This window comes from Sminthopsis crassicaudata, chromosome 6 (genome assembly GCF_048593235.1).
Source record: "Sminthopsis crassicaudata isolate SCR6 chromosome 6, ASM4859323v1, whole genome shotgun sequence".
NCBI lineage: Eukaryota > Metazoa > Chordata > Mammalia > Dasyuromorphia > Dasyuridae > Sminthopsis > Sminthopsis crassicaudata.
The window spans coordinates 213,379,731-213,398,573 of NC_133622.1; the positions used below are offsets into that span (position 1 = coordinate 213,379,731).

Sequence of the window (18,843 nt, forward strand, 5' to 3'; positions counted from 1 at the left end):
TATGTATACATACATATATATATATATGTATATATATATATATATATTGGATTTAATATATATTTTAACATGTTTAACATATATTGGATTACTTGCCATCTAGGAGAAGGGGTGGGGGGAAAGAAGGGAAAATTTGGAACACAAGGTCTTGCCAGATTCAATGTTGAAAAATTATCCATGCATGTTATGATAACAAAAAGCTTCAATAAAATATTAAATATAATGGAAATTTTAAGTTCCTTTGCTAGGGTCCTTTCTCTGTAATTGTTAAATCTCTATGACTTGTAAGGAAAATGTAAGCCCTGAGTTTCAGATTCATTTACACCATCTCATCAGAACACTGTTTTGTAAGAGTTTTCTGATGTTCTAAAAACTTAAAACCCTGGAAATCATAAGAGGGGCTGTTTTTTTTTTCCCTTGAAGGGTGGGGAGGTGGGGAGAGTTTTAAGAATAAATGGTTGTGTCCAAAAAATGTATCAGTATTTTATTCAATGGAACTCAGAATTTAAAAAAAAAAATTGAACAATCATTGAATCATTGAACAAAGTGCCCAAAATGCTCCCTCCGTTTACTCTCCTGATACTTATTTTTGGCATGAACATATCATAAAGTTCTGGGTTATTTAGAACAAAATAACTACTTGCAATCGAATGATATATTTCAATCAAAGTAATTTCTTCTTTTCTATTTCATAATATCTATCTTAATTCTCCACTTTGAGCTTAGTGTAGTACTGAGGTTTTAGTTCCTGTTGATTTTCAAGGGAATCATATTCAATGGCAATGACCATGCCCTTTCCTCGAAGAGATGAATTAAAGAGCTATTGAGACCTTGGATATCTTAGAATCAGACAAGGTCAGGATAAGCAAAAGTCTTTATTCTTGGTCCTTTGGGGTCGCCTTCAGGGGATTAGATATAGGAATCCCCACACCTCCTTCCTCTCTCTCCACTTCCAAAGAATGATCCTCGTTCTCTTACTCCACCTGCTGATCTCTCCCCTTCTCTCACCACACCCACAGATGGAGCCAGCATAGAGTAATTAAGGTCATCCTCCAAAGATGCTAATAGAGAATTGTCTGATTGGTAATTAGCCCTAAGTGCTAGGTTACCTTGCATCTACGTTAAGTTCATCTGCTCAGTTCTAGCTCTTTATAAAGAGGTAAGAGAAAATGATGAAGTTAAAAGAAAGAAACTGGAAACTAAGTGGATGCCCATCAATTGGAGAATGGCTGAATAAACTGTGGTACATGAATGTTATGGAATATTATTGTTCTGCAAGAAATGACCAGCAGAATGATTTCAGAAAGGTCTGGAGAGACTTACATGAACTGCTGCTGAGTGAAATGAGCAGGACCAGGAGATCAGTATACACTTCAACAACAATACTATATGAGGATCAATTCTGATGGACATGGCCCTCAACAATAAGATGAACCAAATCAGTTCCAATAAAGCAGTAATGAACTGAACCAGCCACACCCAGGGAAAGAATTCTGGGAGATGACTATGAACCACAAATGCTATCTTTCAATCAAAATAATTTCTTCTTTTCTATTTCATAATATCTATCTTAATTCTCCACTCTCAGCTTAGTGTAGTCCTGAGTTTTTAGTTCCCGTTGATTTTCAACAGAATCATATTCAATGATTCAACTATGCCCCCTTCCTTGCATAGATGAATTAAAGAGGTAAGAGAAAATGATAAAGTTAAAAGAAAGGAAAAAACAAAAACCTTTCCCCTCCAAAGTGTACCCCTTTTAAAATACGCCAAATGGAAAGTGATAATGTGATATGTAAGTAAACTCAACAAGTGAAGGCTTCTCATACACACGTGAGGTGAAGTGGGAAAGGGAACATCTGTTCTTCTACCTCTGCAACCTCTGCGATTCAGAACAGGACTCGTCTCCTTCCAGAACATATCCTCCTAATAAACAACAGTTGGGGGAAATTGTCTGTGCCGTTCTTCAGAAAGCAGGTTTGCTGAGTGGAGGCAAGGTGAGAGAATATTTCTTTTCTCAAAGTGAAACAGCAGTGAGCTCGAAGCCCTTCTAAAACCTGGCATTTTCAATTAAAAGAATCACATTTTAAGAAAGGGTATTGTTCACTTTAGAACGAAGAGGGTCTTAAAAAAAAGTTACTAGAGAACATAATGAGACACATATGACCCTGGAATTGTAAAACCGCTGGCTGAAAAAGCCCAAACTGTTTCAGCATCCAGTTTTAATATTATGCTAAAGCCATTTACTTTGTGAAAACATAGAAGTTAAATACTTTTTTTTTTTTTGGTCTTCCTTAGGTCAGTGTTTGGGGGATTTGGGGGGGGGAGAAGCGGGGAGCTTGGACCTGACTTCGGAGTTGCTGCCAAGGGCTTGTAATATAATATCTCAGCATTTCAAGGGTAAATCAGTGTCAATTGCGTTTGCCGTCCAGCAGAAAAAGTAAGCATTTTACTTCCGTTCAGTCTATGTGGACTGATGAAATGTAGGAAATCTGTTTCTGGCAAGGGGGTGGTGGTGGTTGCGGGGGGGTGGAAATCGTTTTCCCAAACATCACCAAGCCGAGCGCCCAGAGAAGTATGAGATTCTGCGCCTGCTGGAATCAGAGCCGCTGCTGCTGCTGGTGGGGTAAGGAGAGCCCTGCGGGACGGACTTCCAGAGGAGGCGATCTCGGAGCCCCCGGAGCGGCCCGGGAGACAGCCAGGCTGCCTTCCACGAGCAGAAGCAGCAGCAGCGAGCACCGCTCACCGACGCGGGGGTGAGAAATGCCCGCAGCTAAGCGGCCGGGGGCGCGCACGCGGCTCTCTCCCCCGCAGTCGCAGCACTGCGGCTGTTTGGGAGGAGGAGGAGGTTTACTGGAGCAGGAGGAGGTTTACAGGAGCAGGAGAGCCTGTTTTGGGAGGGAGGGGGGAAACTGAGTTCTTCATGGCGTTTTCCCTGAAAAGCAAATAAGGAAAAGAGAGGGAGGGCAGAAGTACGCGGGTCCCGAGCCTCGCTGAAGCCGTAGGGAGATTTTGAGCTGCTAAAGGGAAGGTGGCGGTCCCATGAGCCTCGGGGGCTGGGGATGATTTGCTGAATTGCTGCAAAGGGCGAAAGGCAGTCAAAGACTGCGACAAAGGTCTGCAGCGCGGGAAAAAAAAAAGGCTCACGCAGTTCTAGCCAACCAGGGACAGGAGGGAAAGTGCCTAATTGGTGTCCTGATTATGCGTACGACGGGCCGGAGGGAGGCTGTTAGTGAATAGGGTCTCGACTTTTTTTTTTTTTTTTTTTACAATAGAACAATGATAGATAGTAGTAATAATGATGGGAGGGAGCCCTGTGGCAATCTTACTCTCTGCTGAAGAGCTAACCAGGTTAAAAACAATAACAACAACCCATGTTGCTCTCCTAAACCTGATAAAGCTTTTGGAAAAGCGATGGTTTTAAATTAAACCTTCAACTCACCTCCGGGGGCATTTGTTTCTCTGGCTAGTCAAACGCGCACCAAGCCCGCGGGAGAGTTTTCTAAGTATGACTAGATTTGCCTGGGCAGAACAAGGGGACAGGCTCAGAAATGTTCCTTTCGCCAGGAGGCAGAATTGACCTTTAACCCATGCTACCCTTCTTTCGCCTGAAGGGCCATCTTTCCTCACCCCCTGCCCTGCCCCCCTTCCCTTTGCGCCCCTCCGCCTGCGTTTCTTTCTGCATCTCTGGCCCTTCTCGTCTCTATCCCGCAGTGTTCGTCGGGGAAGAGGGGAAAGGGAGCCCCAGCCCTCTCACATCAATGATGTATGGGAACCCTTGTGTAACTGAAACAGGATCTGCGTCTGACCACTCTGCCCGAGGCAGCATTCGCTGTCCTGAGGCCCAGAGCTGGGAGCGCCAGTAGCGAGAGGAAGCGCACCTTCCGTCCCCTCCCCGCGCGTCTCCCCTGAGATTAGCTCAGGTCAGTCGTCCTCTCTTAAAGCCTTCGAGTTGAGCGCTTTTCCCAGTTGACCCGCCTTTGGCTTCCTGGCCGCTGGTTCTGCCCAGTCCGGCCTTCGCCACCCATCGATGTATTCCTTCCCAAGGAATGCTCTCCCCTGACTGCAAGGTTGGAGGGGGTGCTCATCTCCAACATGGCTTCCTCTGCTTTGACCGCTTAAGAGAAGGTAAGGGACTGAGGTTCATGGAAGACTAAGACATCCATGTGGCAATTGCCTTCTCTGGGGGATACCCTGGGGTCTCTGACAGTGTGGCAGACCACAAGGCAGATTAAGGAGTTCCTTGTCACTCTAGAGGGCACTTGCTGACATTTTGGATGGGTTGGTAGTGGTTTCTTCGAGACTTGGATGGCTTTGGTAAAACTGGTTTGTTGGGCGCTAGCAGGCCCTCAAAACCAACAAGTTGTTGTCTTGTATCCTGATGAACTAGGCCATCTGTCCAACTGTGGGAATAGCGTTTATGAAATCCACCAACCTTATTCAAGCAGAGGGTGAATCCATTGACTATCACGTCCCCAAGTTAGCAAATAGGATTTGACGCGTTCATAGCACACCGTGGAGCTGAAAATGGCCAGTAAGGGCGCTTCTAATACAAATGGTCGCGGTAAATAATTTGACATTTAGACATTTAAATCACAGAGACAAAATATTATAGGTTTCTTCTCAGAAGTTTTTTTTATGATTATTTTGAATGATGGAACAAACATTAGCATGATACCCTAGGCGGGGGAGGAAGCGCACAGTTTAGAAGCAGTGGATCTGGATTAAAATCCTAACTCTCTCAGCGGGACATTGGACTAGTTACTTAACCCGTGTAGGCTTTAGTTTCCTTATTGTTGAAATGAGACAGTTGCATTAAATGACCTCTAAGGCTCCTTCCATTCTAGCTCTATGATCCACAATGACTAATCCCATCCTACCTGGGTGTTTATAAATGATGTTTCTGATATACATACATGTGTGTACATACATACATATATGTATATATGTATTCTTTCTTTAAACCAGGGTACTAAAATACTTTCATATCAATATGTAATATTATAAAAGATAAATTAACTTAACTATAGTATGTTTTAAGTCCAGCACAAAGTTTGTTTCAACCTTTATTCATAAAAGAGAAGGCAGAGGCTTCTTATGAATTAGGGTTTACTTTATCAGGCAGATTCACATTTTGATATGTCCTTTAAAATTCTGTTTGATGAATGGCTTTTTAAAGGCAATTTCCCACTCGACTTCAATTCTATGCCCAGAGCTAATTGGGCTTGGAGTTCAGAAAACTGTGCTAAATTGACACAGTTTTTTGGGATCATAGACCAACTCTTAAGCAACTGGACTCCCTTATGATGTTAGAAATGAAATCGGATCCCTTCCTTTTATTTATTTGTCAGAGTGGAGGATAAGGAGTGTATGTGACCCTTGTATTTGAATATAGCAAAATCACATTTCTCTAGATGAAGTCATGGTTAGTTATAAAATATAGGAGTCCGTACTATCCTGTGTTAGCAGGGGTAAAATACAGGTCATGATTTAAGTGTGGTGAAGAGAATTGGGAATTAAGAGTTTTAAGATGGGGCGCTAGCTCTCCTTCTAGGCACCATAGCTATGTGATTTTGACCATATCGATGTAAAGTTAGGGAAGGGAAAGAGATATTTTCTAAGTTCTTACTCAGCTCTTAAGATTCTATGACATTATAAGATATTTGTGATTTGTCATAAGTCTATATATTTTTAAAATTTTATTGCCATTGTGCATTACATATATTATATATATATGTATATGTACATACATGTATATACACACATATACAGACAGACTTTGACAAATTTATGCATGGTTCCTAATTTAAAAAAAAATCATTAATGGGCAGAAATTGGCTCAGAAAAAGTTACTTTTTTGTGTAACTTTGTGTAGTATATTTTTGTTGAACCCTGAGACATGGGATTTTCTTGGTAAACATGTTTAGAAAATATAGAGCTCTAAAGTCATATTTAGATTTTTAAGAATTAATCTCTAGAGAGTCAAACCACCAAAATCTTTATGTGACAATGAAAGTCCTTATTGTTGTGTGTTTTTTTTCCCTTAGTGGAAGATAAGTGATGAAAATGATTTTGTCTTTCACACCTGAATATAACTATTAATTTATGTGCCTTCAGTCTCCCCTCCCCCATTGGGATGAGGGATGCTGATGAGCTATCCATATTGCTAAACTTATTCCCTCTTGTAGCCCTTGGGGCACATTAAGAAAGTAAACTGTGAGGTTTTGAGGTATAACCTGTAAGATCAGAGTGTAGTTAACTGGTTCTTCAAGTGAGGAGCACCTAATGTTGGGTGTTTTAGCAATAATTGAACTAAGTAACAACAGATGAGAAGAATGATCTACTATTCTCTACCACACTTTACTACTATAGCAATAATAATGAGAAATATACCCTTCATTTCACAATTAGATTCTTTTAGATTCACTTCATAAATAACAATGCTTTATTTAAAATATCCCATCTTGGGATTTATTAAAAGAAATATGGTATCTGGAACCTAATGTAGACATGAGGACTGGCTTCATGTATTTGCAGAATTGTCAAGAAAAGTAATTTTTGTTCAATAGTGTCTGATTCTTTGAAATTGCATTTGGGGTTTTCTTGGCAGTTACTGAAGTGGTTTGCCATTTCCTTCTCTAAGCTCATATTTTACAGAGGAGAAATTGAGGAAACAGGATTAACCCACAGAGGGTGTTCAGGTAGTAAGTGTCTGAAGCTGGATTTGAACACACAAAGTTGAGTTTTTTTGACTCCAAGCCTAGACCACCATCCTCTGTACCACCTATTTTCTCCACAAAAGTTCTGATTTTGGTCCATTTGACACAGGAAAGCAGAGCCAGAAGCAATGGAGATAAATAGCAAAATTTAGGCTGCATCTAAGGAGAAGCTTGCTATATTTATTAGCATTGTTCCTAAGAGAAACAAGGTTGCTTTGGGAGGTGGTTTATTAACCTTTATTAAAGATCTTGAAACTGGTAATAACTTGATATTTCAGATAATTTCAATTATTCCAAAGTCTGATTTTGATCATTTGAACTGCTTCCATTTTATTTTTCTTGTTCACCCCACTTCTGAATTTAAATTCACAGAGAGCATAGACAATTTTCAACTGCTACTGAGTCACAATAAGACAGCTAGTAATTTTCCTAGAGTTGTGTACATATGGACAGGAGACACTGAATTAATCCTATTATTCATAAGGGGTTCTAAGCAGTATAGAAATCTAAACATGGCAGTGACCTTAGATCTTAAGTTCCTAGGATAAGTTGAATTGGATAACTATTATTATATTGATCACCCACAGAGCCCCACCTTACTCCCTGATGTATCCCTCTTGTGTCTCTAGTCCAAGGATTAAGTCCATTAAAAAAAAAAAAAAACCACTGCCAGCAGCAGCAGTCTAGATTTTCCTTTAAAAAAAAACAGTATAGATGATCATGGATACATGCATGAACAAAAACTGATGTTAAATTACTCTTATTATTTTGACTCAGTGATCATTTGCTGTTGTAGAGGGTACTCCTGTGCAAATATGGTTGGATTAACCTTCAAGAGATCTTCTGATTCCAAAAATGTTTTTTGTTTTTTTGAAAACAAAACTATCTGAAATCCATATTTCTTCCAAATTAATATTTCAGCCTATTGTTTAAGGACATCTCTCATTCTGAATTTACATTGGTTGTTGTGTTGCTTTTGATCTCATAGATCAATCACAGAACTGGATGTGGTGTAGATTTTAATCCAGTATTATTCTCTAATCAGAAAACTAATACCCAGACAGGTTAAATGACTAGTCCAAATGGTAACTTAAAAAAAAAAGAATATTCCTATTTTATTTTATGATAAGGTTTTTTTTTTTAAGTAATCAAATAGAGCACCAGCCCTGAATTCAGGAGGACCCGAGTTCAAATTTGGCCTCAGACACTTAACACTTCCTAGCTGTGTGACCCCGGCCAAGTCACTTAACCCCAATAGCCTCAGCATTAAAAAAAAAAAGTATTTGAAACCTGACTATGGTTTGCAAGCACAGTCCTGAGACACCTAGAGTGTTCTCATATCAGACTGGAGTGATAACCTAATTTTTTCCCAAAAGCAGCTAGGAGAACCTAAGTTCAAATGCAGCCTCAGACATTTAACCCTTACTAGCTTTGTGACCCTGGATAAGCCATTTAACCCAAATTGCCTCTCCAAAAAAAAGACATCCCCAAAACTCTGTTACTAAGTAATATTCTATTTCATTCAATATGTTATATTCAATGTCATAGACTAATCCAGCACCATCATTCTAATAGTCTGTGATCTATAGAGTTGGATAGTATGCCCTTTTGGTCATTTAATAGATTTCTAGACATTTAAAAAGAACTTTTTAATTATAGTTCTCATTATTGAGTTATTCTCTGCTTGTAAAATCAAGGATCCCAGAGCTGCGGTATCCTGGACAGATATTTTAAACATGTGATGTTTAGTTCATTGCATCATTAGTGTCTTCATTTGTCCCAGTATTGGTTCAAGTGTCATCTTAATTATTATTCCAGAATCTCCTCAGCCATGAAAGGAGAAAGACCTTACCATTAAACATTCATAGGAATTCTATGTTTGCTTTATCTTTTTTCTTTATAAAATGAAGTTCTTAATAAATTTATAGTCCCAGGGCTACATCCCTGTACTACTTGTCAAAAGGACAGATGCAGCTCTCATGGAATCAGAATGAAAACTGGCAGGAGCAAGAAACTATTTATTCCCCAATCTTTTCCTAGCTCAGTTTTTAAGGACCTTTTAAATTTACATATCTTTTCTTGGTAATCGATTAGGTAGTACAATAGAATGCACAAAATCTGGATTTGGATCCTATCTTTGCAACTTGTTACCTGTGTGACTTATTTGAAAGTAAATTATTTCTCTTTTCTAGACTTCAGGCCTTTTATTTGTAAAATAACAAATTGAGCTAGACTGCTAAAGCCCTTTCTAGGTCTAGTTCTAAGAGAATAGGTATAGGGAATTTATTGGTGTCAGGATCTATATGGCCTGTATGTGTGTCAGAGGAGAGATCTAAACTGTGTTTAGATGTTTTGAGACTAGATCCTTATAAACTACCCTCTGCTGCCTCTTCTAGATTCATGATCCTATGAAAAAATATTCTAATGCCTAAAAAAATGTGGTTGAAATTTTCCCTAGGTACATTTCTTTATATTTTCTGACATAAATCTTTCAAATTTCCCTATGTTCAAAATATTTCTTTACTAGCATAAGTAACTAAATTCCTTTTACCTTTCTTTACCATCTTTAGGCATCTAGTAGCAAACTACAGTACACATGCTATCGGTTTAGATTTCCACCACAACAATTGATTCCATTCAATTTTGCTTGTTTATTCCTCTTTGGAGTCTAAATTCGCAGAGTGCATGGGTGATTTCCAACCAGTCCCACCAAGACAGCCAGTTATTTTGCTGATCATGTGAACATAAGGATAGGAGAAACTGAAATGATACTTCTTCATTTCATAAGGGATTCTAAGCAGTGGACACATCCAAGCATGGCAGTGTCTTAAGATGGCTAAAGTCCTAGGACACGTTGAATTGGATCTCTCTGTTATATTTCTCATACACTGAGCCTGACCTCACTTCCAGCTGTATTCCTCTTGTTCTTCTATCCTGGTAGTTAATTAAGTCCACCACAAAGACAGTCTATGTACACACAAATCAAAAAATGCTAAATTACTCCTATTGTTTCTCCATGGCGTTCATTTGCAAACATTAGAAGATAGTTTGAATTACATTATTGGACAAGCACTATCCAAGCTGCTGGACAAATAAAGGTGCCACTGTAAAGGAACATAAAAAGTGCTCTGTTTCCCAGGATGAAAGGTGTAGAAATGGATCCCTCTGGCTGGTTGGAAACTGTTACATGCCATTAGGTGCACTGTAAACCATCCCTGGCTGAATTCTCAGCTGGACAATGAACCTAAGAATCGAAGCTGTCTTCTTGCCTTTAGAGTGCAAAATAGGACGGTGCTGCATAAATGCGAGTTGGAGCATCCATAATAGGATGTAGGTAAAGTTACTGAACCATTGCATCTCATTTTCAGGAAAGTAGTGGGAGAGATTGTTTCTTAAGAAGAAAGACATTTTAGAGGTAACCTTTTAAAGCTTTCAATTAGTTATTTAAATGTATGAGTCATGTGCTAAATGTATTATTGCAGAATATAAATTAATATAAATATAAATAAATTGGGGAAGTTAGCCTATAGGAACTTTAGGAAGCATTTGGAAGCCGAGTTCTCGCTCTCCCATCCCAGGAAATGTTGCCTTTTGGATCAGTAATATTTTCTGCAAAGAACTGAGATAAGTGTTTTAGGTTTCTAGTATTTAATCACTGAATTTAGAGACTGTAGCACTTTATATGAATAATGTCATTATGAGCTGCAGAAGTTATAAACAACGGGAAACTCAGCTCCCTCTTCTGACAACTTGGTAATATATGGCCAGACAGATTACAAAACATTTCAGCAGCTCTATGACCTTGGCAGCTAAAAGGTATGAAAACTTTTAGGGGGATTTATCACCTTCAAGGAAAATTCAAAACTTGAGCACCAGTTCTTTTTCTTTTTTTTTTCCTTCTTTCCCCCTTTTTTCTTTTCTCCCTTGGTAAAGAGATAGGCATTTCTATAAGAACAGCTTTACAAGGAATATTTCCAAAGAATACATAAAATACAAATCAACAGGTGATTAGGTTGTATATTCATTGTTTGCTTTTCCTTCCCAAGAGGCCTACTGAATATTGCCTTCTCTTCTCCAAAGTCAATTCTAAAGTAAAAAGTAAATACTTTGGAAAGAGTGACATTTTCATAGCCATTGGAAAGACTAAATTTTCAAATTTAAATGTTTTTTTTTTTTTTAAGAATTTTCAAAGTATAGGATTTAAGTAGGCAAAGTGAGTGAGTGGAATGTGGATGTATGGATTTGTGTTTTGGATTAACTGAGCAGAGAAAGGGGAGTTCAGTCAACAGCAGTAGTGAGTGGCATTTCACTAAGATATTCCTTAAGAAATTGACAAATACCTGACAATTCCAGGATATATTAAATATAATAAAGCATTTTGTCATCTTGTCTGCTATTAACATATTCGTTTTTGCTGTCTGATTCACTAGTGATCCATGTGATTATGCTGTTTATGCACAAATAACCAAAGAATTGTCCTTTCCTCCTAATTGGGACAACTAGTGAGCATGCTAAATTTAAAAATTTAACTTTTGGATAATTAGTTCTTCAACTTCATTTTCCATATCCAATGCATATGAATACATTAAGTTTAAAGTCAAACACTGAATGTTTGAAGAAACTTAATCATTTGCTTTTGGGAGGGGTAAGTCTAGGAAACCTAATCCCAAGGGTCAGAAGAAAATGGAATTTACCTTTGTTTCATAGATATGAGATCTTGGTAGGTTTAGTAAGAGGATTCATTCATTCTTTTTTGGTGTGTTTTGTTCCTTTCTTTCAATTATTGATGCTGACTTTTTTTCCCCCTGATAATCAAATATAGCTATATGGAGTAATCAAATCTTAAAAACACATTTATTTAAGATTTACATATGGTTACAGAAGCTGTAACTTCTCATCAGTTTTATCTTTTACTTAAAAAAATCATTGCTATAGTTAAAATCTTCTTATGTATCATTTCCCTCTTATATATATCTTTCTTTGTCACCTCATTCCTTACAACTCCACCTCTTCCCCTAAAATATATAATAAATGAACAATTTGACTACAAAGAAAGAGGCTTGTGAAATCCCCTAAAATTCTACTGTCAAAGTTAAAGAATAATGTTTTTATATTCCAGTTAGTTGTCATCCTTAATCATTATCAATTAATATTTCTTTATCAGGTGCCAGTTTGGTAAATAATCCTCTACAAGGAACAAATATTTGAAAAAAGAATGAAGATCTCTGAATCAGGAATTATATGACATGATTAATATCATTGATTTCCAAAGCTTTCAATTTTCAACTTTTGTTCTAAATGAAAAAAATGAATTAGATTGCAAATTGAAGTATCTGTAACAAAGTTCTACTATGTTTCCTTTAACAAAAAAAATCTTATTAGCTGTTAAAGAGAAAAATTCTATTGATTAAAAAAATACAAAATTTTTGCTTGCTATGACTATTTGTTCTTTTGAATGATAATTAGTTAAGAAAAATTGACCAAAAACATTACTCTATTTGACAATTTAGGTGACTTTCTGTATCCACTATCTATTACCTGTATATTGAAAAGTGAAAACTATGTTTATTAGTTGAATATTGAACTTAAAAAACCCGTGTTTATCAGATATTTTAAATTCAACTAAAAGTTCTGTTTTAACCCCGGTTTGTAAACTTGTTTGATTTTTGTATTTGACCTTTGGTTTGGACTGTTTTCTGCCAATATGGTCAGTAACTGGATGAGTGTGAATAGAAGCAAACTCAGATAAAGGAAAAATGGCACAACACGTAGCTTAATGATTAAGCATACTCTGTCATCAAAGCATCCATGAACAAGGTCAATGATTATATCAGGAGCCTCAGCTTGTCACCACCTACATTTGTCAGAAATCAGATGTAAGCCTTTTTCTAATCAACTCCAACTGTTCCGTTTCTCAAACAGGTATTGCTACCAGATAAATGATGTGTACAGCCCTAAGCCCAAAGGTACGAAGCGGCCCGGGACTCTCAGATATGCATCAGTACAGTCAGTGGCTGGCCAGCAGACATGAAGCTAATTTGTTGCCGATGAAAGAAGATCTTGCCTTGTGGTTGACAAACCTATTAGGTAAGGTTTTAAGATCTGATATGGTGAGCACAAAGTAAGTTTTTTTTTTCCATTTGTTTTGGTATTTTGTTTTGTTTTATATCTACAGCTCTAATCACATGAGCATGTGAAAGAACCATGGAAAGATAAACTGATCTTATTTCAGTTTTGTAACAGTGAAATCTAAAGTCTGTGGAAAATTCCAATGACTTTTCCAAGGTCTCCCATGGGCTATTTTCTATGATACCAATACAATAGATTGAAAAGGTCAGGAAAAAATGGATTATTTCTTTTATAAAATACCAAACAGCTGGTTTAATTGATCTTCCTTCTTTTCATACCTCTCCATTTCCATAACCCAAAGGAAATGGTTTATTTGATTGGCAATTTTGATATTGTTTAATCATAGATGTTGTGAAAATTTTCCTAATGAATCAAGTTTATTGGCTACTGGAAAAATTTATGACAAAGTCAGTAAACCTGACTTTTGATCTGTCTATTGTTTGGAGATCTTAGGAAGACTACTTTCTAATTTTCAAAACAAGGATTAGTATATTCACAATGATTTTCTACTTGGGCATGGCTCTATAAATCATAAAGTACTATATACTTGTAAAATGTTTAAGTAGTAATAGTAATAATTGACATTTAGTTTGTGCTTTAAGGTTTGCAAAGCACTTAGTATACATTATTTCATTTGGTCCTGACAACAACCTTGTGAGGCAAGTGCTATAAGTCAACCTGGAGTCAGGCAATCAGAGTTCAAATCTAAACTAAGTTACTAGCTGTACCTCCTTGGGCAAGTCACTTAACCTCTGTCTGCCTCAGATTCCTTATCAGTAAACTGGAGAAAATAATAGCACATACTTCCCAGGGTTGTTATGTAAAGAATATAAATAAAATAAACTTTAAATATGAATAAAATATTTTAAGAAATTCAGAAATCTTAAAGGAGGCTATTTAAATATTATCTATTATTATCCACATCTTACAGTGAAAAAGGCTAAGAAAAAGGAATTTATTTGTTTAGAATTGCACAGTAAACTGTTTAAAGCAGGATCTTGACTATAAGTCAAGAACTCATTTACTATATTCTCTCCTAAAATGAGAAATATAACTTTAAAAACCCCTATTATCTTTATTAAAATTTAAGGAAAATGTATAAAGAGGACATTAACTGCAACTTTTTTCTCCTATCAACTTATTTTGAGGGGCCAGTTAATGAGATGCTATTGCTGTACTTCATTGTGAAGCAAGTTCAATTCTATGTCATTTACCAGTTGTTGAGCCATGGATAAGCTAATAATTTAAGCTTCAGTTTTGTTATCTTAATAACTCCTCTTGTATGTAGCACAGTTAGGGACAGTTTGTCAGAGTAAGTAGAGAGCTGGCTTCCAGGTGGGGAAGACTTGGTTTATAACCCATCTGCGATGCTTAATGGCTACATGATCCTAAGCAGATCACTTGGCGATCTGGGAAATTCTCTAGAGCAGTAATTTGTTAGAGTTAGTTCCTCACTGGGGACTCCTTCAACCAATGAAATCATAGACTCAGTAATTATCCCTACCTAACACATAGGATTGTTGTGAGCACAAAATACTTATGAATGTGAAGATATTTGCAAATCTTAAAAAGCAATCATCCCCACTCTTTAACATTACATGGTGGTGTAGGTAAAAGAATGTCAAGATTGCAATCATAGGACCTGGATTCAAATCCTGGCTCTGTCACTTATTGCTTAGGCAAACTAGGCAATCTTAAATTTTCTGGGACTCGGTTTCCTAACTTGTAAAATGAGAGGGTTGTACTAATTGTTCTTTGTTCTCAAAGAGGATCAAAATTGGAGTTGAAGGACAGTGTGTCTTACTGTAGCTGATCAGATCAATATAATTGATTGAAAGGCTCTGCCACAGGTCAGACACAAATAGTCCATATGAACACTTAAACAAGGGAGATATCTTTAAATTTGTGAATCTCATGACCACATAACTTCTCAAACCTCTTCTAATTTTAAATCTATGAATCTCATGATGTTGTGACATTATTCCTACTGAAAGCTCTTCACAAATTCTAAAACTGATTTAGGAACTGGAGGAAGCCCTTTCACAAAGCTCATGAGATGTAAAATTTCTATAAGTTCTTTACTGAAAAGACATTGATCATTTAGAAAACTTAGGGATGCCCTTTCTTTGTATAGTTTTAATATCTCTCATTTCCTCCTTTTTTTGCTTTTCCCCCCTCCTTTTCATAATGTAGAAGGGACTTTTAAAATCATCACGTCTACCTCACTCATTTTATAGGTGAAGAAACTGGGGCTTAATGAGGGAAAAGATCTTGCCTAGCATCACAGGTAGCAACTGGCACTTGCCAGTATCAGCATCTTGGTCATCTGACTCCAAATACAGTATTGTTTTCACTAGCATTGACACTAGCATTTTTTTTCCATTATCTTGAAAGGGTCACATCATTTTGGGAGCTCTTAAACACCATTGTCTTCTAATTTCATCTATTGACATAAATCCAAGTAGAGGGGGATTTTCCTCTCTCTATTTTCTACTAGGTACTTTGTAGATATTTTGTTTAAGTTTTTTATATTAACAATTTATTAGCACCTTTGGACTGGCGTTATCCTTTATGCACCTGCTAAGATAATATTGTTTCCTTCCCTTATCTTGTTAAGTAAACCTGCTGCTCACTAGAATAATCCTCCCTGCAGTTACTGTTGGGCTAGATTATTTCACTCCAGTCATAAAACCTATGATCTGGAGTTTTTACAGGCTTCTTAAAAGAAAAGTGCAACATGGTGGTAGATTTAAGTAATGATCTTGGAGTTAAGAAGACCTGGATTCAAATGCATCCCCAAGCACTTACTAGCTTTGATACTTGGGCAAGACATTTGACCATTTCTAGTTTCAGTTTTCTCATGTGGAAAGTGAAAATTATTAAAGCACCTTCTTTACAAGTTTGTTTAGAAATTCAAATAAAATAATGTATACAAAATGCTCTGAAAATTCTAAAGTGCTATATAACTATGATCTGTCGTTATAATTGCCATTATTATATATTTCCAAATACATGCAAAAATAGTTTTCAACATTCACCTTTGCAAAACCTTATGTTCCAGTTTTTTCTCCATCCCTCTCCCCTTCCCAAGCAAGCAATTCATTATAGGTTAACTGTGTGCATTTCTTCTAAATATATTTCCATATTTTTCATGCTGAACAACAACAAAAAAATTAGATAAAAAGTGAAAAAAAACTAGAAAGAAAAAAAGCAAACCACTATCACCACTATCAACAAAATGTGAAAATATTATGCTTTAATTCACATTCAGTGTTCATAGTTCTCTCTCTGGATGCAAATGACATTTTCCGTTTTAACTCTATTGGATTTGCCTTGAATCATCACATTGTTGCAAAGAGCCATTATAGATGATCATCACAATCGTGTTGTTAACTACTGAGTACAATGTTCTCTTGGTTCTATGAAGAGAATAATTTTAAAATAAGGTTAGGATACTCAAGTAATCATGAAGCTGCATAAATCAGAATATTCTTCTGAGAGTCAGAAATTCTAGATCTGTTATTAACTAGAATTCCCATCAATCCTCAATTTCCTCATTTATCAAATGTGAGAGTTGGACAGTCTATATGCTCTATGTTCTGTGAACTATGGTGTAACCCAACTTAAAAAAATATGATTTAGTGTGGGGAGTTGTCTATCAGAATTACTGAACACATTGAAACATTTCAGTGGGAAAAAGGGGGCAGATCCAGATCTTTAATTTTTTCTGTCCAACACATTCCTACTATAGAAAATCTCTTGACTGGATGGACATTCCCCCCCTTTTTATTATAGCTTTTTATATACAAAACATGTGCATGGGTAATTTTTCAATATTGACCCTTGCAAAAACTTCTATTTCAACTTTTTCCCCTTCTTCCCTCCACTTAGATGCAAGTAGTCCCATACATGTCAATCATGTTAAAGTATATGTTAAATACAACATATATATGTATATATGTGTGTGTGTGTACACACACACACACACAGACAGACAAAGTTATCTTGTTGCACAAGAAAGATTGGATTTAGAATGAAGGTAAAAATAACCTGAGATCTGAGAAGAAGAAAAAAAGCAAAAATGCAAGCAAACAATAACAGAAAGAGTGGAAATGCTATGTTGTGGTCCATACTCATTTCCCAGTGTTCTTTCTCTGGGTATAGCTGGTTCTGTTCATTACAGATCAATTGGAACTGATTTGGATCTTCTTGCTGAAGATGGCCACGTCTGTCAGAATTGATCATCATCATATAGTATTATTGTTGAAGTATATAATGATCTTCTGGTCCTGCTGATTTCACTTAGCATTAGTTTATATGTCTCTCCAAGCCTCTCTGTATTCATCCTGCTGGTCATTTCTTATAGAACAATAATATTTCCATAACATTCATATACCATAGTTTACCCAACTATTCTCCAATTGATGGGCATCCCTTCAATTTCCAGTTTCTGGCCACTACAAAGAAGGCTGCCACAAACATTCTTGCACATACAGGTCCCTTTCTTTTCTTTAAAATCTCTTTGGGATATAAGCCCAGGGGTAATATTGTTGGATCAAAGGGTATGCACAGTTTGCTAACTTTTTGAGTATAGTTCCAAATTGCTCTCCAGAATGGCTGGATCCATTCACAACTCCACCAACAATGTATCAGTGCCCCAGTTTTCCCACATCCCCTCCAACATTAGTCATTATCTTTTTCTGTCATCTTAGCCAATCTGACAGGTGTGTAGTAGTGTCTCAGAGTTGTCTTAATTTGCATTTCTCTGATCAATAATGATTTAGAACACCTTTTCATATGACTAGAAATAATTTCTATTTCTTCAACCAAAAATTGTCTGTTCATATCCTTTGACCATTTATCGATTTGAGAATGGCTTGATTTCTTATAAATTAGAGTCAGTTCTCTATATATTTTGGAGATGAGGCCTTTATCAGAACCAATTTATTGCTTCCCTTCCAATCCTGCCCTCATTAGTTTTATTGGTACAAAAGCTTTTTAAGCTTAATATAATTGAAATTCTATTTGTGATCAATAATGACCTCTAGTTCTTTTTTGGTCACAAATTCCTTCCTCCTCCACAAGTCTGAGAGGTGAACAATCCTATGTTCTTCTAATTTATTTATAATCTCATTCTTTATGCCTAGATCATGAACCCATTTTGATCTTATCTTGGTGTATGGTGTTATGTATGGGTCAATGCCTAGTTTCTGCCATACGAATTTCCAATTTTCCCAGAACTTTTTGTCAAATAATGAATTCCTATCCCAGGGGTCTTTGGGTTTGTCAAACACTAGATTGCTATAGTTGACTATTTTGTTCTGTGAACCTAACCTATTCCACTAATCAACTAGCCTGCTTCTTAGCCAATACTAAATGGTTTTGGTGACCACTGCTTTAGAATATCATTTAGATCTGGTACAGCTAGGCCACCTTCATTTGATTTTTTTTCATTAGTTCCCTTGAAATTCATGATCTTTTGTTCTTCTAGATGAATTTTATTATTTTTTTCTTGGTCATTAAAATAGTCTCTTGGGAGTCTGATTGGTATAGCACTAAATAAATAGATTAGTTTAGATAGTATTGTCATCTTTGTTATATTCGCTCGACCTAGCCAGGAGCACTTAATATTTTCCCAATTGTTTAGATTTGACTTTGTGTGGAAAGTGTTTTATAATTTTGCTCATGTAGTTCCTGACTTTCCCTTCGCAGACTGGATGGACTCTTGATGGAGACTAGAAACTCCTTGGTGACATGGTTCTAAAAATTGTCTAGAATGTTGAAAAGTTAAGTCAATTGCTCTGGACACACACTGAATATCAAAAGCAAGACCTGGACTCAACTATTTTTATTTCAGAAGCTGAACTCCTATCCATTACACTAGGTTATCCCTTAAGAACAGAAATGAAGTCCCTAAAGGCTGAGGAATAGATCTATATGACGAATAGCTTTCCTTTTGGGATGCTATAAGAATGATTTCTTTCCCCCATGCTTGTCC

At 36.7% G+C, this 18,843-nt stretch overlaps 1 protein-coding gene across 5 annotated transcripts in view; it reads left to right on the forward strand.

The window, feature by feature from the left end:
* Positions 1 to 1,902: 1,902 nt before the first annotated feature.
* GAS2 (growth arrest specific 2) overlaps positions 1,903 to 18,843 on the forward strand; it is a 146,624-nt gene continuing 129,683 nt past the window's right edge. Inside the window, exons 1-2 of one of the 5 annotated variants that reach the window (XM_074275674.1) lie at positions 1,903 to 1,994; positions 12,639 to 12,803. In XM_074275674.1, the coding sequence (XP_074131775.1) occupies positions 12,656 to 12,803 (148 nt within the window). In that variant the 5' untranslated portion in view covers positions 1,903 to 1,994; positions 12,639 to 12,655. Of the gene's footprint in view, positions 1,995 to 2,040; positions 2,438 to 2,568; positions 2,754 to 2,926; positions 3,114 to 3,648; positions 4,126 to 12,638; positions 12,804 to 18,843 lie in introns of those variants that run through there. The other 4 variants (XM_074275673.1, XM_074275675.1, XM_074275677.1 and 1 more) reach the window with 4 other exon arrangements.